This window comes from Ailuropoda melanoleuca, chromosome 7 (genome assembly GCF_002007445.2).
Source record: "Ailuropoda melanoleuca isolate Jingjing chromosome 7, ASM200744v2, whole genome shotgun sequence".
NCBI classification, from domain to species: domain Eukaryota; kingdom Metazoa; phylum Chordata; class Mammalia; order Carnivora; family Ursidae; genus Ailuropoda; species Ailuropoda melanoleuca.
Window position 1 is genome coordinate 59,396,821 of NC_048224.1, and position 20,853 is coordinate 59,417,673.

At 60.5% G+C, this 20,853-nt stretch overlaps 1 protein-coding gene across 1 annotated transcript in view; it reads right to left on the bottom strand.

Moving 5' to 3' along the window:
• Positions 1 to 1,482: 1,482 nt before the first annotated feature.
• QSOX2 (quiescin sulfhydryl oxidase 2) overlaps positions 1,483 to 20,853 on the bottom strand; it is a gene marked incomplete at its 5' end in the record, with an annotated part of 20,084 nt that continues 713 nt past the window's right edge. Inside the window, 11 exons of the mRNA XM_034663756.1 lie at positions 1,483 to 4,340; positions 6,485 to 6,673; positions 9,526 to 9,676; positions 10,805 to 10,927; positions 12,847 to 12,976; positions 13,207 to 13,341; positions 14,598 to 14,743; positions 16,209 to 16,299; positions 16,446 to 16,551; positions 17,442 to 17,490; positions 18,886 to 18,986. Of these exons, the coding sequence (XP_034519647.1) occupies positions 3,793 to 4,340; positions 6,485 to 6,673; positions 9,526 to 9,676; positions 10,805 to 10,927; positions 12,847 to 12,976; positions 13,207 to 13,341; positions 14,598 to 14,743; positions 16,209 to 16,299; positions 16,446 to 16,551; positions 17,442 to 17,490; positions 18,886 to 18,986 (1,769 nt within the window). The remainder of the gene's footprint in view (positions 4,341 to 6,484; positions 6,674 to 9,525; positions 9,677 to 10,804; positions 10,928 to 12,846; positions 12,977 to 13,206; positions 13,342 to 14,597; positions 14,744 to 16,208; positions 16,300 to 16,445; positions 16,552 to 17,441; positions 17,491 to 18,885; positions 18,987 to 20,853) is intronic.

The following is a 20,853-nucleotide window of genomic DNA, read 5'->3' on the forward strand; positions in this document are numbered from 1 at the left end:
CCCTTCTCCTCCACCCCCCTCCACCTCCGCCCAACCCTGCCAGCCACTCTGTTCCCTCATCGCGCTTCCCCACCATCCCACCTCCCTAGGTCTGCAATCCCCTCACCTGCCTCCCCCTGCCCCTGCCCACCTCGCCAGCAACCCCACCACTCTGCCTGCCTTTCCCCCAGTCTCCTCCTCCACACTTCCCCACGTCCCTAGGTTTCCAGTCCCTCCACCAAGGCCCCTCCTCAGGCCCTTGTCTGCACCTCCCCCACCCCCAGTCCCTCAGCCAGCCTCACCTCACCTTCCCTCCCATTGCCTGGGCAATGGAGGGAAGTTTCTGCCAGCTCTGCCCTGAGCTCCAGGCCAGCCCAAAGGCTTGGGAATTCAAAGCAAGCAGGTCCTCCACCCTGGCCCACAGGGCAGCATCCAGGGCTGGGGCAGTGGCTCCTCCAGCCCCACTGGCCTCCAGCCCTGGCCCCCCCACCCCCATCTCTGGCTCTGAAAGTGGCTCAGCGCTCAACCGTTGCTGCTGTCCAGAGGGACCTGTTGCACATGCAACCTTCCCCAGATCTCCTGCCGCAGTCCACCCCCACGCCCCCAGGGCAGCTGAGGAGGAGGGGCGGGGGCACCCCCAGCAGGAACCACTCAGGGCTGTGAGGGGTTACCAGATGGTGGATCTAGGCCAATACCAGCACCACATGGACCCGGAATGGCGGAATAGTCCGTGCCCTGCCTGGCTGGCACACTAGGGCTCCCTCTCTGAGGGAGGCGGTTACCTACCAGCTTGCACAAGGCCTGGCTGGGAAGGTGAATCCACAGAAACCGCAGCCAGAGGTCCCTCAGAAGCCACACGTGACCAGAGTGCCCCCACCCCCGCCCCCAGCAAAACAAAACAAAAGGAAGAAGCAGAAGGAATCAATAGTTCAGAATCCAAGGCAGCAAACACGTGTCAGGGCAAAGCCCTGGCTAGGAGGCCACACTGGGGTGTGCAGGTCCAGGGTGGCAGGGGGGCGGCCAAGGAGAGCCGTGTCCAGCACTGGGTGGGCCAGGGGTTCCCTTCAGCAGGGCGCCCCTGGTGCATCGTGAGGTTGTGAGACCCTCATGCATCTGTCCCTGTCACACGTCACTGATCAACTGCGTGACACGTGTGCAGGCTGCAGTCCTGTGGCCAGCCCCCGACTAGAGCAGCCCCAAGAAGATAATCTATAATTGATCTTCCATTTTTCACTTTCCACCTGACCCCTGCGCTGTTGTCCGAAAAGCCTCTGGTTCAAGACAAGAAGCCCCAGAATTTCAGATGCCCAGTCTACAAACTCTGGAAGGGAAGGAGGGCTGGTTCTGGACCCCACCTCCTGTCACTACTGAAGCGAGCTCATGTCAGAACTACAGTCCTTCCAAATGTCAGGTTTATTTATTTTTAAAATGTGCGCATTGTAGTTCACTCAAATACAAAATGTTCATTTTCTTTGTAGGTAAGAAATTTCAGACGTTTCCATGTCAATTAAATTGCTTCTTTTTAATCAAAATCCTTCCATTAAAAATAAATACACATTTAAATTACCAAACTATTCATTAGTCTCAATATTTACAACTTGAGAAAACACACCTTAACTTGGCCCAAAGGTAGTGTCCAGTTCCTAGCGGGCCACATGAGGCGTGTGGCCACGTTCACACCCTCACACGAGTCACACATCCCATGGCCGCCTTGGTACTACACCACCCAGACCAGACCGCTCGCGGTCTAGTGGCAACTCGGGGAATCGCAAACTCGTCCCTCAAACAGTGGCGACCTCAAACTGCATATTATCATGACCCCGCGAGGCTGTCCCTGGGTCTTGCAGCGGTCACGGCATCCGGCATCTGCATCTTCATCCCGGGCCGCGCCGCACGCACAAACTTACTTTAGGGGAGGAAACACATGGGACACGAACCAGAAGGCAGTTGCATTCACGGTGCTAAGAATTTCCCTTCGGATTCTGTGGGTGAATCTGGCCGGTTTTCAGGAAGAGAGGAAACAAGACAGGATCCTCAGTAACCCAGGCGCAGGAGCACTGACAGAGCGCTCAGGCTTCTGGAGTTAAACGCGTCCAAGGAGAAGAAACCTCTGGAGGCAGAGAAGCCACGGAAGCCAAGCAGCTGACAAGAGGCTGCAGATTGTGCCCCATCTCCCCATCCCCCATCCGGGTGCCCCGTCTCCCTGTCCCTCCGTCCCATCCACCATCCCCTGCCCCTCGTTCCTCCCATTCCCTGTCCCCATCCCGTCCCCCATTCCCTGTCCCAGGTCCTGTCCTCCCATCCCTCATTCCATCCATTCCCTGTCCCCGTGTCCATCCCGTCCCCCACCGTCCCCCCATCCAGTCCCTGTCCGTCCTCTGCCCCGTCCTGTCCCCAATCCCCCCCGGAGCTCAAGCTCCTGGCAGCTCTCTGGCTGCCCCCACAGACGCGCCCATGGTCAGCGGGAGTTCGCAAAGTGAAAAAGACTATTTACAACCGTCCTAGTGACAGGAGCGCGCAGACACGTCTCAGCTTGTAGACAAACCGACAGTCAGGAAGGATCTCACGACAATGGCCAAGTTTGCTTATGTTGTTTACATCTCCAGAGGCAAACTTACCTCTAAATGATTTGGGTTTTACAAATAATGTGTTAAAATCACTAAATGGTAAAAAAATCTATCACCGAAGCCTGGGGGACCGGAACCCTGTGCCAGGACCCTTGGTAAAACAGCTTCAAGGAAATGAAATCTGGAATTTGGCCTTAAAGGTTCTGGGGGCCACTGGGCATTGCCGTGTCACCAGGGCCTTGGGTTCTAGCATCTGCTTCCTTCAGCAGCAGGCCCTGCAGCTGCTGGACCACGGGACACAGAGGATGAAGGGCTCCTTGAAAGGTCCCCTAGGGACTTGGCTCCCAAGGCGAGGCTACCCCACACCCCTCCCCTGCAGAGCTCTGCCCTCAGTGCCCGGACACAGACAGCTGGGGACGGCCCATGGTCACTGAGCGATCTCCTGCCACCAGATTCACAAACAAAGGCACTGCCTTTGCCACCATCCCGTCCCCGCCCCCACCCGAGGCAGCCTGACAGTGGGGTTCTTTGCAAGGCAGCAAAGCCATAAACCCTCCTCTTCTCTTCCTCCTGCTGGACTCTGCATGTGCAGTGAAAGCTGCCTGCAGAGCACGGAGGTGGGAGGTGACAGAGGCGTTGTCCCTTTGGTTCTGAGCCGCTTCGGCACCACGGAGATGCTCTCGTTTCAGCAGAAACAACCGAGCAGCTAAAAAGCATAACACAAACGAATCTCTGAGAACCAGACTGGCTTCGAGGCGCGGCCAGGGTGAGGTGTGCTGGGGGCCGCGCTCCAGCTCCGCGGGGCCGAGGCTGGCCGCGTGAAATTGCCCGGTGGACTCCCAGGGCGCGGAAGGGCCCGGTTGTTCTCGGGAACGCAAGCCAGGCTTGCAGGACGCGACGTGCGTCTAGAAACTCAGGATGAAGGCAGGCAGGAACAATTCTGTTCGTTTGGCCTGGACTCCCACGTGTTTTTTAGACCTGGAAGAGTAAGAACAGAGACGTGTTTTTGCCGTTGGTCTATAAAGGCGTCCGGGGAGTGTGCCAGGGTGGCAGGCGGTCCCACAGCAAACACCGGCTTGTCCTCCACAGGAAGACCGTCTGTGAGACGAGAGCCTGGAGCCCAAGCCGCCAGTGGACGTGACACTGGGTCTGACATGTTTATAAAATCCCTGATCTTAATTATTAAAGCTGTGGGTGGCAGGGTGGGGCTGTTTTTCCAAAGGCGCTTCTGCGGTCCTGCCCGGTTCTACACGGACGGGCGGTGATGTCTGACCTTCCATCGCTTGGACCGCACCCGGAAGAAAAAGTACATCACCATCAGAAACAAGGAAGAGGCCACATACAGCACGACGCAGAGGCTCATGTCCAGGCTGGAGAAGCCCATCCCGAGAAAGGGCACGGCCGTCTCCACCTCCCTGCGGCCCTCAGCCCCGCTCGGGCTCTGGAGCCTCCCATCCAGGCCGAGCCGCGAGCCGTCTGACAGGCGGGGTCCGGGAGGGAGCGCGCGGGGTGGACGGAGACTCTCGGCACGCTGGTCTCCCCGGGGCTTCTCTGGGGAAGCGAGGCCTCGCTCCGGCTCCCTGCCCTGGGGCGGGCTGCCTCCTTCGCCCGTGTCTCCCTGGTCCGCTGCATACGTGTCCACGAGATTGTCACCGCCGTAGTGCCGCTTCAGGAACAGAAGCACCTGGTCCTCGTTCCAGCTGTGCAGGCCCTTTATCTCCTCGTGGCAGGCTGGGCAGAGGTCCGGGGTGGGCCACGGAACCTTCGGAAACTTGGGGTCCTCACTCAGATGGCCTGGGATGGGGAGGGAGAGCAACAGTGGAGGGGTCTCTGGTGCCCTGAGCGCACCATGCCCCGCGGATGCCTCCCCTGCCCGCCCACCCACCCGTGGCCTCCCAGCCATTGCTCCTGCATGGGTGCCCGTCCCCCAAGCACCCCACAGAAATGTCGTTTCTTCTCCAGCACCTCTGGTAGGGCCCCGTGGCCACAGCAAGGGAAGGGTCCCCACTCTGTGCCATCCACCTGGCCAGGCCCCGCTCCAACCTGCAGCTACTCTGCCTCCCTGTGACTCCCTGCCTCTGTTTGTCTTCTCCCCACTTAAGGTGCATCTGAGGTCCACGGCCACACAAACCCCAGGAGCACCTGCCCCTGGACGCTGGCTACCAGACAATTCCACAGCACTCTGGGCTTGCAGGCCCCTCCCAGACCCCCAAATCCCACCAGGACCTCTAAAAATGATCCTGGGAGTGAGACCTGCCACGGGAACCCGTGCAAAGCCAGCCCCCCGTCCTGCTCCCAGAGGCGGTGCCAGCGGGCCAGGGCTGCCCGCACACGCTAACCACACCGCACAGTGTCCACCGGACACGGCGCTCGGCCGGCACAACCGCTCCTTGCAAGAACCCTGATCCCCTCAGTGCTCCGACAGCCGCACGGCGGGCCAGCACTGGACGCACCAGCAGCTCCGCATGCCCGGACTCGGATTCAGAGCGCCCACGTGTTTAAGGCTGCGCTCCTTTCTGCTAGCAGCCGTTCATAAGGCGGTTCAGTCACCGGCCCTGCCAGCCAGCCACAGAGGCCATGACCGGTACCTCTCCTGTCCCCGTGTCTGTGCGTTCACTCCTCTGGTCAATACACACTGATCGAGCTCCAGCCTGAGGAGCCCCCAGCCGCCCACTCCGGGCAGCCTGCCCTGCTCACTTCCCGCTTCTCCTCCACCCATGGGAGCGACACCCCACCCACCCCCCAGCTCTGGCTCTCTGCCATGCAGACACGAGGACCACACGGGTTCCGGGCACAGAAGTGCACCACACCACACTCCTTGGCTCCCATAGTCCCCCGACCTGACTTGGGGTACCCCACCACCCTAAAAGTGCTTCTGTGAGTAGACATGGACAAAATCACGCTGACGGGTCTGAGACAGTGGAGACACTCTCCTCCGGCCCGTGGGCACCACCCACCAGGGTCTGCGCCTGGCGACACACAGATGTGCCCACACGGAGACCAAGGAGGAGCTGCCGGGGCCTGGTGTCACATGCCCCAGACACAGCAAGGCCCAGGGCAGGTCTCCGCAGCCTCCAGGGAGTCTGGGCCTCAATCCAGAGGCTAGAGGTGGGACTGGGGAACTGAAGGAGGGACACAAGGCCTCGAGCTGCTGGAAGCCTCTCTCTGCTGCAGCTAAGCTCGTGGGGGGCACGTGGGGGCTCCTGGGCCGGGACCGCCCGGCGGAGTCTCGTCCGGCTATGCCGGAGCCCAGAGCCGCCGGGACAGCCCCGCAGGCCGGGGCGCGGTGGGGGCCGGGGCTGCACACCCCGAGGTGGAGGGTCTTGGAACTAGGGCCGCGGGGGGGACGGAGGCCACGGAGGAACCCCTGGCAAGCAAAGGTGCCCTGGCCCCGCGAGCTGAGCCGCGACAGCCCTGAGGGTAAAGGAAAACCAATTTTCTTTAGTGCTTCGGTTATAATATGTTTCGTAATACAGTGGATTAAATAAAAACCAGTGGTTTAGTGGTTTTTCCACTCATCTCTATTAAGGTGCATCTGTCAGCAGAGTTACTTTTAAGCCTAATTTCAACCTGCCGGCGATTTAGGAGGAGTCTGAATTCACTCCGAGGCGACACACGTGCTCTGTTTAGCGTTTGAACGAAACTACTGCACGGGCTTGGGTTTGCTGAGAGCGGATCGCGGCGCCGCACACTCCTTACGGAGACGGAGTCTGTCCCAGTCCTCCGCCGTCAGGTGTCCACGGGGACCTGGCGGCTCCCCGAGGGGAAGGGTCTGCAAAAGCGGGACGCTGGCGGCCTGGAGTGGCTGAGGGCTTGGCAATGCTCCCGGCAGCCACCCAGAGGCCTCCCTCCGACTGGCCCCGTCTACGCGGCCTCGCTCCCACTGCGCTGGCCCTTCTGCACCCAGGCCTGGCCGCCCCAGGGTGGCTTCTGCTCACCTGCCAGACGGCTGTTGACTAAGTTGTGTTTCTTCCAAAGCCAGAGAATCGCTTGGTCTGCGGTTTTCACGGAATCCATGGATTCTTTAGCCATTTCCTCAAAATGCTGGCTGCACCCCTTACAGCCAAAGAAGGTGCGGACGTAGCCTCTGATGGTCTGGAGCACCGCCTGGGGGTCAGCCTCCAAACCTGTGGACGGGTGGGGACAGACCGCGTCGGCCCTGCGGGAGTGTGTCCGAGGCCCCGGGGCTCAGGCTGCTGTTGGGAGCCAGGAACGGGTCAGGTGCCTGACCCCGGGACACGTGGGACAGCCCCGCTTGCCTGCAGGGAAGGACACAGGGAGAAAGCAGCAGCTCCAAGACGCCCCCTGCACCCAGAAGGGGCGGCACCATGTCCCCTGGAGAGCAGACCCACCGCCCGTATCCGGGCGTAGCACCCACTCCAGGGTGTGCACAAATACCCAGGAAAACCAGCCAGACACAGCAAGACACCAGGGCTCCTTCCAGGGAACGAGAGGGCAGCAGGCCAGCGACGACTGGCCTCCTCTAACAGGCTAATCCTCTCCGCGAGCAGCAACTCGGCATTGGCCAGCCACGTGGACCGTGTGCCCCGTGTGGGCACCGGTACCGCCACAATGTGCCGTCTGCGGAAAGACACCGAATGCGGAACACGATCGTCCGAGGAAATGGCCCCCAACAGCAGAAGGGAGCAGCCACCATCTAAAATGAGGACCCCTGAGAATAGCAACGGGGGGGTAAGCACGCGGCTGGTGCCAGCAGCTCCCCTCAGACAGCTAATGCGGGGGATTGAGCCAACAAGCGAGAGACCGTGAGATTAAAGCAGATTAAATGTCAGCATTAAAAGAAACGCAGCAAAATAATTGGAAAAAAAAAAAGTGCTTTTGAGACTGAATCCGTCTTAATCAAGAGCACGCCCTCGCGGGTGATCTCTTTCTTCCCCGCTAGCCGTGGTTCTGCCCCTGGAAGGCCAGGGCCCAGCATCTGTTGTTGACCTTGGCAGGCCTCACCAGGTCGGCAGAAGCCCCAGCTGAGCGGACGGCCACCGTCTCCTCCGCGCCGTGCGTCTCTGAGGGCGGCTGGGGTCTCCGAGGGCAGCAGGCGGCGTGGGTCCGCCTGCACGCAGTGAGGACATGCTCCGACCGGCCCTCCCGAGGCTCGGCTCCCTGCCCTCCTCTCCCCTCCGCCAGCTGCCACGCATCCCTGCGTAATCCTCCTTTTCTCCCCACCAAACCGCTGCAGCCCGGCCACCCTAATCTTTAGAGTGGACAAGAACCATAAACCCTACCTGTTGGGGATTAGAGGATGCGGCGGCTTTTTAGTCGATGGGGTTTAAAGAGGCACTAAGGAGAGGAAAAACCTTCCAAGACCTAATCCGGGGTGCCCGTCTGACCCAGTTCTCTGGGCACGAGATGCGCTCCTCGGATATGCTCTAGCCTGCGCCCCGGAGATCTTCCCAACGGCGTGCCCTGCTGTGTCACTGCCATCCTGCCCGCTGCCATGAGCCCCTGCAGAGAGGAGTGTGCCCCCCGCCATCCCCCACAAGGTCCCTGAGACGTGGACATCCACTTCACCCTGAGGAGAGCTGGCACGTGCCCCTGCAGCGTGACTTCGCTGATTCCCCCGGCGCCAGGTAGACGCTGTCCCCACCACGGATCCGGGCCGTGACACAACATGCCCTGTGCTGGGTCCTTCCCGAGTGTGGGGCCATGGGGAGCTGGGATCGCCCCGCAGACGCCCCACATCCTGACTCTCTGACCGCCCAGCAGGGTCGCCCACACTGAATCCTGAGCATGTAAAACTCTGGTTCTTTCAAGCCCCAGCGTTTGGTTTGGTTTGTTACGAAGCAAGAGGTCCTGCAGATTTCAGAGTCTTACTGGAAAGGGTTTTGGAAGCGTGGGAGTCCTCGCCCTACTCAGCAGAATAATCCCTGCGGCTCCCAGTTGAAGTGGCAACTAAGAGGCCGGCGATCAGGGTGCCAGGGGGCTCAGTCACTGAAGCCTCTGCCCTCGGCTCAGGTCACGACCCTGGGGTCCTGGGATCAAGCCCCACATCAGGCTCCCTGCTCAGTGGGGAGTCTGCTTCTCGCTCTGCCTGCCGCTCCCCCTGCTTGTGCTCTCTCACTCTATGTATCAAATAAATAAACAAAATCTTAAAGACAAATAAAAAAAAAATAAAAGGTTGGCGAGCCAGCAGAGGCCAGCTTCACGGGCAAGCACACACACAACGGAGCCTGAAGCCGGTAACAACCGGCGCGGTTTCGGCTGTTGTGGAGGACACACAACATGACCATTCTGGTTTAGTGACTCCCCAATAATTAACAGCCAACTTTATCTTGTGCAGACGGCCTCCGCAACGGCCCAGGGTTGCAGCTCCCGCAGGCTCAGCTGGCTCGGGCCCTCCCCCAGCAGGCCGGGCTGGCCGCGCACCGCTAACTGGGGCCACAGCGGAAGTGACCGGCACCCTGTCACCAGCTGGCCCACGAAGCCAGCGGCCACTGGATAGAGCCACTGGCCGACAGCCAGCCCCAAACCCTGCCACCACCCCACGAGCAAGCAGGGGCGGGGGCTCTTCCCAGTGAGAGCTCCGACGAGACCCCAGCCTCGGCCGACACTGGGCCTGCAGGCTCGTGAGAGACCAACAGCCGGGGACCTGGTGCAGGCCCGAGTCCCTGGCCCACAAACACTCGAGAGAGAAAGCTAAGCCTTAGGGTCGTTTGTTTCACAACGACAGGTAACAGACATCTCTGAATACACTTCACTTGTGCTCATGCTTCTGACAGAGAGAGGAATTCCTGGCCAGTGTGCCCTTGTTCTGTGACTTAGTCCCCGCAGGGCAGCCACGCACCGGCTGGTGAGCTCCGTAGTAGGAAAGGTGCTCGGCCCTCCTCGGCCTGGGCCCCCCGGGGCAGCCCTGATGACATGTCCCCTCACACACAGCTGCTCGTGACATCTGGCAGGCCTGAGCACGGTGAACATGGGGGGTGGGCTCGGCGTGCCCTGGGCCCGTGCGGGGACAGTTTACCTGTGCCGTCCAGCGCCTCTGGGTGGGTCCCGGCTTCAACAGTCAGAGTGTGGAACAATTTCCAGAGAGAACATGTGTAACCCCTGAACTCTGGTCGGCTTCCTTGACATCCAACCCACTTTATATGATTAACAAGGAATATTCCAGAAATCTGGGGGGGGGATAAGAGATAATTGAATTGTTAAAATGAAAATAGTTGATGAATGTCCTCTATCTTGAGTGGGCGCTGGTTACACAGATCGTACGTTTATCACAACTTTGTCAACTGCACGTCTTACTGTGAGTGTATTTAAATCCAATACCAAACAAACGAGAGGACAGAGTCCCTGCTTTACTAAAGGAGTTCTCAAAATCGGGGGACGTGGCCTGCGCCTTTCCCTCCCCTAGGGCCAGCGAAGGGTTCGTGTGAATCTGGGTAAACAGAGCTTTGTTAAAGCATCAAGGACACCCCACCCTTGTGCATTGGAGTCACTTAAACCAACCCCACTGGGAAAGAGTTAGCGTAAAAAAACTCTGTCCAGCGATTCTCAGCCAGAGCGGGTATGGAGCACGACTGCACTGGCGGTGAGCAGAGGCCCTGACGGCTCAGGAGCCACGTGCCCGCCGCCGAGCAGGTGCTTCCAACAACCAAGCCCACGTCCACGCCCTGTGTCTCCCAGCAGGCCGGCCGGCACAGGGCTTGTCCACAGGGCGTGAAGTGCGCGCTCCCACACGGACATGCACGCGGACAGGCCCTGTACCGAGGAGGCTGTGCCGGCCTCCAGCTCGGGTGGAGGTCAGGGGGAGGTCAAGGCAAGCACGCAGCTCGTGTCTCTATGCTGCCGGCACGACACCGCGCCTGTCGGAGCACCCGGCCCACAGGCGTGTCCTGACCAGGAGGATGCCGAGAGCTCAGGCAGAAAGGAGGAGACCTGGCCTGGGGGAGCTCCCGCAGGACCTCCGTGCTTCTCATCAAGCACACGGTTTTATTAGCCCTTTAGGTGTAAGATTCGTGAGTTTACTACAAATTTAAAAAACAAAAGCCCGAGCGCCGCACCACCTGCTCCGTGTCACCGCGTGCCTCCCGTGGCCTTGGTGGACGGCGCTACAGGCAGAGGCAGCATGCGCAGAGCGCCTCACAGCAGCAGGGAGGGTGGGACCCACGGGGCGCAGCGCACAGGGACACGGGCAGCTCCTATGCCAGAGGTGTGTGCTGTGACGGCGGGGCGGGTCCCCGAGCAGGGAGGGAAAGCATGAGGGCTACGGGGGACACGGACAGTGGCGGGGGGAAGGGGCTTACCCGCATCTTGTTGTTGACCAGGTCGAGGACGGCGTTGTAGGGGATCCTGTCCAGGGGAAGGTTGGCCAGCCACTCCTGCAGCGTCTCCAGCAGCTTCCTGACCGGCGCCCGGCCGGGGAACAGCTAAGCAAGGAAGGACCACACTTAGAAACCGTTTGGGGAAAATGCCACCACAGCAGAGCCATCCCTGGGGACCTAGGCCGGGTGGGGTCTACCTGACATGGACCCACTGGCTATGGTAGGAGAGGTCCCAGGGGTCTCCCCTAGTACTGAGCTGGGGGGTCTCTCTGAGCAGAGAGGAGGGGGACGGGAGGAGCTGCGCACGGCGCCCTGCACCTCACCCACTGGCTCGGCGCCCCAGCCAGCGGCCGCTTCGCAGTGACAGACGACAGGCCCCTTATTCGTCACGCTGTCAAGGGCTCTGCGGTCCTTTCTGAAAGCGCTGCCTACTTAGTTGTTCGGCGCCTCGCGGTGGCGCAGGCCGACCCCGCCCGCTGCGCTCAGCGCTCCCTCCGTCTCCCCCTTTGCTGTCTGACTGCGGAACTATGTGGAAAACGCACGGCCCACCGAGGCTTTTATGCAGAAGTGTGCAACCTGCTGGTTAACTCAACGTCTGTGCCGGCCGCGCAGCTGCGGCCCCTCGTGGCTCGGAGAAGCAGTGGCTCAGCGAGCCGGGGGCGCCGCCCTTCTCCAAGGGACGTGGACTGGACGCCGCCCGGAGTTCAGAACCCGAGCGGAAGGCTGCTGCGGCAGGGACAGCACAGCTCAACGCTGCAAAACCCCGTTTCCTGCGCGGGTCACAATGGGCCGCTACCCACCGGCCAGCATCGAACTTCCAGTTTCAGCCAAGCTTTAGAAACACTGCTAAGAATAATTTCTGGTCACCGAGACCTACAGAGCTCTACGCCAACCCGAGGCAGAGGACGAGGAGGAGGAGCCAAGCGCGCAAGGCGCGTCTCTGATTCGCTGAAGGCAGAGGAGGGAGGACCGAGGGGCTCTGAGCTGGGACCCGCACAACAGGGCACACACCTGTCTACACAGACCCCTTTCTTCGTTGGAAACACATCACATGACTCATTACTACCTTCACTGTGAGTTTTGCCTCCTTCCTTCTATTTAAAAATTCACAGGACACAAGTGTACGATATACTACAGAAACGTCAAACACGAGCCACTGCATCAAGCCCCTGACGTGATGCAAGAGAAGTCCTGTATTTATTTTTAAAAATTTTATATTTGAGTCATCTCTACGCCCAGTGCGGGGCTCGAGCCCACAACCCCAAGATCAAGAGCCACAGACTCCACCGACAGCCAGCCAGGTGCTCCGAGAAAAGTCCTGTAGAACGAAGCTTCCTCATCTTCGAGACAATAGGCACGGCTGTGGTCCCAGACGCGGGGGCAAAGGGCTCTGTCCTCAGGCCACCGTGACCGAGGCCTTCCCTGCGGTGAGGGCGCAGAGGGGCCCCAGGCGCTCCCAAGGGAAGAGGGGTGACCTCCTGCCTCTGTTGCTCGGGCCCAAGGACACAGCAGGCCTGGATTGTTGGCCCCGGAGCTAAGAGTTCCAGGCAGGAACGCAAGCCGGCAGCCCAACTCCCGACTGATGTTGGCCCATGCACCGCCACCGCCCCACCCACCAGGGAAGGTGGGGGTACCGCCGCCCCCAGGCCCGGCCAACCGGGCACACTCTGCGCAGGGATGGCTTCTGGGCAGCCTCCTCCCTCTCCTCTGCCTGCCGCTGCTTCCCCACCCACACACCCCCTCCGACCCCCTGGAAGTACCCCCTTTCGGGTGTGTCACGGTCCCGGGCCCGCTCTGACACCTGTGCGGGTCACCCAACAAGCAGGCACTTGTGTTCTGCCACACCCCCAGACTCAGAACTGGGTGGGCGCCCAACAGGCACGTGGTGAGAGGGGACAAAGGCCAGTGCAGGCCCGTGCCGCTGAGAGACAAAGCCGTCATCCAGCTGAGGTGGGCTCCGTTTCCCGCAGATGCCCCAGGACGCCCTCCTGAGCCTCCCGCAGCCCAGGTGAGACGCGACGCACCTTGGCAAGGACAGTGACGAAGTCCTTGAGTGTCCGCAGCTCGGCCCCCGCCAGGGACTTGTGGGCGGCCAGCTCCACCCTCAGGACGTAGTGCAAGCCCGACTCCAGGTCCGCGGCGTAGAGTTTCGACCTGACAGCAAATATTGGGAAGTCAGGTGAGAAGACGTTCCTTGTGAACTCTCCCTTTCCTTGCACCCACCCCGAGGGACCCCCACCCCCCGCATGACAAGACGGACAATTCCCCAACAGCTCACAGCTCAGAGGTGTGCGTCTGCACGAATCCCACCCACAAAGGGTTTGCACAGATGCCCGCGCACGCGGCCATGCCCCTGGGCAGCTGGGGCCAGAAAGAATACCTGCCTGTCAAATTCTCTCCAAACCGCGATTTCAGGATTTTCTTCCTTGTTGGGTTTTTCAGGCAACGAAAGCATTTTTTTCCTCACATCCGGCAACGACTTCAAATAAGAGGAAAAAAACGATCGGAGGGGCTTCCCGCTGCGAGAAAGGGGGCCAGGTGTGGGCGCAGGCCAGGGCGCCTCCAGGGGTCTGGCCCCCTCCACAGGTGTCTGAGCACACGCCGGTCCCCCAGGCACCCGCGTCCCCCGAGCAAGAACAGCCCTCCCTCCGAAATTGAGGGAGCTTGTCCGGACCCCCCAGCCCACCCATTCTCTGGGCATTTGTTGCAGGTGCTATGGGGGGGGCGGGATTCTGGCAGCGCAGGTGTCAGGGGGCCGGCCCTCCGCCTGAGAAGGTGAGACGGAGCCACAGACAACCGAGCTATCATCGCGGTAAGTACTCGAACACGTTTACCCCCACGGGGGTTTCTCAGCGAGCCCGGGGCCTCTGCCTGCCTCTGCCAGCTCTGAGCGGGCCACCGGGCAGTCGGGGCTGCGGGCAGTAGCAGGGGGCATCCGGGGCTGCGGGGCCCCTCGACAGGACAGGGAGGAGCACGCACGCGGAGGGGTGTACAGGCCGTTACTGAGCCCCTCCGAAGGAGCCAAGGGTCAACAACATCCAGGGCTCACTCCAATTCCCAAACAGCCACGCCACTTGATGTGAGGAAGTGCCACAGGTGATGCAAAACAAGCACTTTTCTTCAAAACAAAGTGGCATTTGTTCAGGGACACTCCGTCGAGGGAAACACCTCCTGTAGACAGGGCGCTGGCCGCCTCTGCCGCAGGGCCGGACCCCAGGGGTGCAGGCCCTAATGAGCGTGCTCGCAGAGCATGACGAGTGACCCGATCCACAGAGGTCGCCATGCCCACCCTGACTTCTGGCTCTTAACAGAAACGGACCCAAGGGACTGGGGAGTGTCTGAGGCTGGGGAGGCCACTTCCCAGCTGAGCCAGGAGCCCAGGGATGGAGGAAGTGTGTCCTGGCTGGGCTGCGTCCCAGCACATGGAGACTCGCCAAGGGCGGCCAAGTCATCGCTGCCTATGCGGGCACCTACAGGCCAGCGGGCTGGGTGGGCGCCCCCCGAGGCAGGTAGGCCTTCTGCTCCCACAGGAGGCTGGGGCCAGGGCAGGCACCACAGGTGTCAGGACCCCGGCTCACCTTCTCACCTGTAGCCCTTCCCAACCTTGCCTCAGGCTGCTCACTTTTTAGTGGCACCTGGTGCAAGCAGATGGCATCCAGGTGCATTGTGTGGTCTTAACCGTGACGAGGTGCTTGGCATCTAGCCCAGCGGATGGGAGGGGTTCCCCAGATCCCACCAGGTGTCGTAAACGCTCCTGAAGTCAAATTACACTTACACGTTAATTAATCCACGCGTCCCATTTGGGTAAATCAAGTAACAGGAGGGAATAGAAGAAACACCGAATTTCTCCAAGAAGCCTTTATCTCCGTTCAGCACTCTTTTCACCACGATGTTCTCGTACGGAAGTAGGTCTAAGATCACCTGGGGAAGGAGAAAGCAATGTCACCTTTGCCGTGGATGGCCGTGTCTCAGGAAACGTTACCTCGCCCAAGCACAAAGCAGCATGAGCACAGAAATGAGAAACAACGTCATCTGGAAGAAGCCCGTATTCATCTCCTCTCTAAGCCAGAGTGACGTTCACATCTTAGCTGCGTGGGAGCCCGCACGTCCCACACACACGAGTGCACGCACCACCAGGGGTGCACACGGGGCCCAGACCGGAACTGCCCTCACACACGTGCATGCACCAGGAGGCGTGTGCCCACACATGGAGGCTAACGGCACCCCCGGACAGCACCACGGACCCGGGCAGCAGGCTCCGGGCTGGCAGGTCCTTCCCTCGAGCTGCCCCTGTCCAGCTCTGCTTAGGCTGAAGGCACAGGGATGGGGACGCAGCGGAGTGGCATCTCGGGAGCTAGAACGGCATGAGAGACGACCCTTGAGCCTGGCACGCGCCACCAAACAATCAGCTGTGGAACCCGCACCTCTTGACTCCTTTCGGCCGTAGAATCAGCGCGTCTGAACAGGGGCGCGGCCCCGCTGCAGAGCGCCCTCCTGGGAAAGGTCACAGCCACCTACCCTGGGGAAGCATCCCCGCTTCGTCTGCGTGCAGGAAGTGGGGGCACCCGAGAACACAAGTGCACAACCGCAGCAGGCAGCCTTGAGACAGCGTGGGGGGTGACGCATGAGAATGCTGGGTCCTGCTGCTGGTGGCTCCCCCAACCCCCCCCCGAGAATCCCAGTTGGCCACAGAGAAGGGGGCGCGATGTCGCCACCCAACGCGGGGGGCACGGGAGGCGCAGTGAGGTGGTCAGATCGCTAACATCTGCAGCTTGTGCCTAAGCGGGTTTCAACGAGAGCCCCCAGGAGCACACAGTCTCCTGCCTTCACCCCAGAGCTCACAGAGAGGGGAGCACGGCCGGGAGGCCGGCTGGGCATGCGCACGAGTGCGCAGCTCCGCCGCTGCCTCGCACCTCCAGCGGACCTCCCGTCACACCGAGTCTGCTACCAGAGGCCGAGGCTTCAGACCCACCATGGGAAACGAGAGCCAGACGGAGTGCCACCGCGGAAAGAGCGTTTTACAGAACGCTCGACTCGGCAAAAAAGTGGAGCGTCCCCAACACAGCCAAGAAACAATCGCGATGGCGATGCCGATGTGTAAGAAACAAGGAGCCCCGAGGAGAGGCAGGGTGCCCTGAAAGCCGGGTCTGGGGGCCCCTCAGCCCCACACTGAGGACGAGCCCGCAAGCCTGCCTGCTTCACCCTCGAGGCCCCTTCTCACAGTCTTTGCGAACCGGCCAATCCGCGGAGTGACAGACACTACCACGTCCCAAGAATTAACGGGAGCGAAAGACGGGAACGTCACTGATCAGGAGGAAGCGGTCATTACCACAGAGGAACCGAATCACAGCACGTGGGGAGACGGGGAAAGACACGGACACAGTACCTCACGGCCCACATAGGAGCTGCTGTTCTCAAACAGGACGGCCACGTAACGGCCATCGCGGCTGTCCAGGAGAGAAAGGACGTCACTGGGCCTTTCAAGAGAAACAAAGAGGCTTTCAGTGCTCCCGCGAGCAGCGAGGAGGCCATCACACACCAGCACCCACATCACTTAATACAAATCCGTATTTTACAACATGAAATTTAAGTCCTGACGTTCACCTTGCACACAAGTACGCACCGAGCGGGGTCCAGAGGTGGGCACGCGGGAGGCCTGTCTCCGTCCGTGTGGTTCTGCAGGAAGTCGATCATCGTCCGCCTCACGGTCTGCAGCTCTCGGTCGGGCCCTGCAGGGAGACACACCATCGTCACTGCTACGTCGGCCCTGAAGGCACGGCCCCACAGAGCGCCACCGCCCCAGGGCCCCGGGAGGCACGGCACGGACACTGACAGGACGCACTGACGGCCGTCAACAGACCGCAGTGTGCACACAACAGACCACACGGCGACCGGCGTGGGAACAAACGGGCACCGGGGGCCAATCTCACACACAGCATGGAGACGGAGGCCAGGGAAGCCTCGCCGCCAGCTACGCCGCGTTCAAAACACGCCGGGCGACCCTGCCGGGGCACCGCCGTCACTGCGGACGGAACGGTTGCGCCCTGGAGCCTGACCTGGGCACTGGCTCTCCGGGGCTCTCTCGTAAAATGCATCCGGTGAGTATGTGCTTCCTGAACGTCTCCAAATATTTTCTGAGTAAAAGGGTTTACTTCAAAAAAGGTTTCACTGTCAAATTTAACTAGGAAGGCAAAACACAGAATAAAAAATCGTTGCCGAAACTACAGATGTTTGAGCTCTTCAAGAAAAGGCAGGTCAAGGGCGCCTGGGTGGCACAGCGGTTAAGCGTCTGCCTTCGGCTCAGGGCGTGATCCCGGTGTTGTGGGATCGAGCCCCACCATCAGCCTCCTCCGCTATGAGCCTGCTTCTTCCTCTCCTACTCCCCCTGCTTGTGTTCCCTCGCTCGCTGGCTGTCTCTATCTCTGTCGAATAAATAAATAAAATCTTTAAAAAAAAAAAAAAAGAAAAGAAAAGGCAGGTCAGAGGCGCTGAGGCAGGTCCGCTCAAGCTTGGGTGGGGGCCGCAGACCTCATCGCAGGGGCTCTGCCTCCTGAGACCACCTCCGCTCTAACGGGTTTATGAGGCGACGCTGACGGTAAAACATAAGGCTTGGCCTTACCTTTAAAATTTTCTCCAGTGGTAAAGTCCTTTGTAAACGCCTTGAAATACTAAGAGGAAAACAGAACAGGTAAGAAACAGCCTGAGCTGGTGTGTGCAAATGCTGACTCATCAAAGCAAGAGGACAACTGTCATCTTAGAGACCGAGCTTTAGTAAGCGGCTCCAGAACGCTCCTGGTAACGGAGAAGGAGCCGCGCGTTTCCAGGGCGTGTCTGCCGACGTCAGTGTTTCCGAGCAGACTCGCCGCGTGGGTACTGCCCCTCGGAGTTCTGCCATCTACGCTTTCTGACCCAACAGGGCTGGACGCCAGACCGCTAGCAGGCGCTTTCCCTGACTCCCGGCATCAAGACGCGTCCTGACGGTCGGCTCGAGTGACACGAACGACTTACAGGGAGGGTGACGGATACTACGGAATATCTTGGAGCAGAAGAAAAGAAACTGTTAAAATTAAAAACCTTCTTCGCTAGAAGAGCTGCTGAAGAAGGTGAGAACTGCAACCCGGGTGAAGATACTGTCAGTCCTCACAACCGAAAGGCCAGCGTCAAGGAGGCTCACAGGGCCCCTGTCCATCAGTTAAGGAAACTGCAAATACCCAAGAGCGAAACTGGCAAACGGGAAGGAGCAGATGGGGTGACACGGGGCCCGTGAACAGAAGACGTGGCCGCAGTCACACAGGGAGGCGTTCTTAGCGGACCGAAGCCACTGCCAAGGCTGCGGGTGCTCTGGGCAGCACGTGTTCAGCACGAGACAAGGCCTGGAGTTCAGACCCAGCACAACGCCCTGCGCGGCTGAAACAAAACAGGACTCAGACGAGACAGCCGAGGGTGAGCTTCGCACAGCTCCAGAGGGGCGTCCCTGGGTGGGGGGAGAGCACTGGCCGCACAGAGCACAGGCCTTTAGGAAGACTGGGGGCCAAGCTTCCTCTGGGGGTGCATGTTTTCTGGGATGTAAACACCATCCTGACGCACCCGTGTGCCGGCACGGGACCGCACGCGCGCACACACCCTGTACACGCTTCTTCAGAATCTTCTCAACACATCGGTTTACTCTCCGCCTCCAGTGGGAAAAAAGGGTAAACCCTGCCTGCGGGGCCACGGGCAGGCCACCCGCCAGGTGTCACTCTGACAACCTGACCCACCATATACACGGTGCGCAAAGGGGCGCTGAGCCTGACACGGGCCACACACGCAGGGCAGCGGGGCTCTGATGGCAGCTCCTGAGCAGGCCCGCAAACCTCACCCGCCCCTGCACGAACAGCCCCCCACCCCTGGCAACATGCACAACCCAAGATGGCGGAAGGCGAGGGGTGACCCCGTGCAAACGAGTTCCTGCCGAGTCCCAAGTCACACGCCCCCCCCGCCCGAGTGTAGGAGTTACACACGTGGTGAATCTCGCAGGAAGGCACCCTCGGGTGGAAGGGGAGAAGGGCGGGCGGGGAGCTCACCCGGAAGGTGGGGTAGAAGTGGATGTCGTAGGCTCGGCACACCTCGTGGTTCTCCTCCGCCGCGCAGTCCAGGGCGGCGACGCGGATGGCAGCAGCCCAGTCTGAAAAGCAGGAGCGCAACCTTCAGTGTGGCTCTGGGCCCGCATCCACATGGGCCACCGGCCCACGCCCGCCCCCCCCGGCCACGGATCCGGCCCTCGCGTGCACAGAGCGTTCCTGCGGCAGGCTGGGAGAGGGGAACAAGGCCTCCACAGGCTGGAGGCGTCTCCCATCAGGAGACGGAGCGCCTGCGGATGGAGAGGCCTGGCCGGGCACGTTCAGCGATGACACTCCGGGCACTCGTGCAAATGACAAGCCGCAGCCACAGCGTCCGAGCAGCAGTCTTTCTGGGAAGCGATTCTACTATCCCTGGACCTCTCCCCCAGACCCCTGAATGCAGTCGCCGGTCCTGGGAGTAGACCAGGAGCAGTTTTAATATATATGTTGCCTATCTTTAAAGCTCTTACGGGAACGTCGCCACATGTGAATACCACGGAGGTCATACCAGCTCCGGCCAGGCGGCTCGCTCCGCTCAAACCCCCGCCCGCTTCTGGAACTGTCCCGCAGCCAGGTCACAGCCAGCGGTGGCCACGCTCACACCGAGTCTCTCTGTCTCTCTCACACACGTACACACACACACACACACATGCACACACACACACACACTCTTCTCAGGGTTCGCCTCTCCTAAGTTTTGCTGGTCAGGAGGCTACGACTGGCCGTGTGTCTTCTCATCTCAGCTCCTCGACCCCCCGCCCTTCCTGTCGGAGACCCTGGGTCCTCCCACCATCGGGGCTGTGCTGACCGCACCTCTGCCCCTCAGCTCCCGCAGCCTGTGTGCACCTACACGGGGACTCGAGTCTGATCCTTTAGGGAGATGGTTTCCCCGCTGGCGCTGTGGGACTCTGGCTCCCTCCCTTCCGACAGCACCCCCACCCCAAACGTGCTAAACTTCCCAAGGGCGGCATGTCATCTCACCCCTGCATCAGGTGTGGGCAGAACACTTGTGCACAGAGGAGCCTGGCGCACGGCAGCTCTGAGCCACGGTGTGCACAGGCAGACAAGTGCTTGGCTTGGCCCTGTGGTCGCCAGTCCCTAGAATGTTCTGGTTAATAGCGCCAAACACCTCCTGGCTCCTTAGGGGACAGCCCGAGGAAGCAGGACAGAGAAGCCCCAGGTGGGACTTACTGGCCTGGAGGCACAGGGCCGGTCCAGGGGGGTGGGCAGGTCCGCTCCTGGTCCCCCACAGCCCAGGGAGTACGGCATGGGGGCTCACGTGTGTCTCACTGAGACACCGCGGAGGCCCCATGCTGCCGTGTGTCCTGACAGGACACCACTGGTCTAAAGCAGTAATCTGGCTAAAAAGCACATCGTGCGAGTTTGGGGTACGATCTTGAACTTCAGAGGTTACGTTCCACACATGCCCGGGGGGAGAGAAAACACCGGCTGTGATGAGATCCCGTCCCACATGAGCACTTCCAGACGCTGCCAAGTCCGTGGCAGCCAGTTTCCCAACTAGTGCGCCACTCGTGCTCAAAAATCCTCGCCTTCCTCCTCTGTTCTTACAAAAACATTGACCAAAATCAACGCAATGGGAAGAATCAAGTGAAAAAAAGCCACAGCTGGCTTTCACCACCAATGACCAAATACTGTTCCGCTCCTGTTGCTTCCCTGAAACCAGTTCCTGCCCCGAGGCCATTTCAGACAGCTCGAAACAAGAATCACAGAACCTTCCTGAACCACAGGTCACATCCTTCTGGAGTCTCGAATTACACGGCACTAAGGAAGAACAGTTAATACTCTCATCCAATTAGTGCAGCAGATGGCCCAGAGCGCGCGGCTCAGCGCGGTGCCAGGGGTGCCCTCCATGGCGGCGGTGCACCCCCCCGCACGCGGTGCCCTCCATGGTGGCAGCGCACCCCCCCCCGC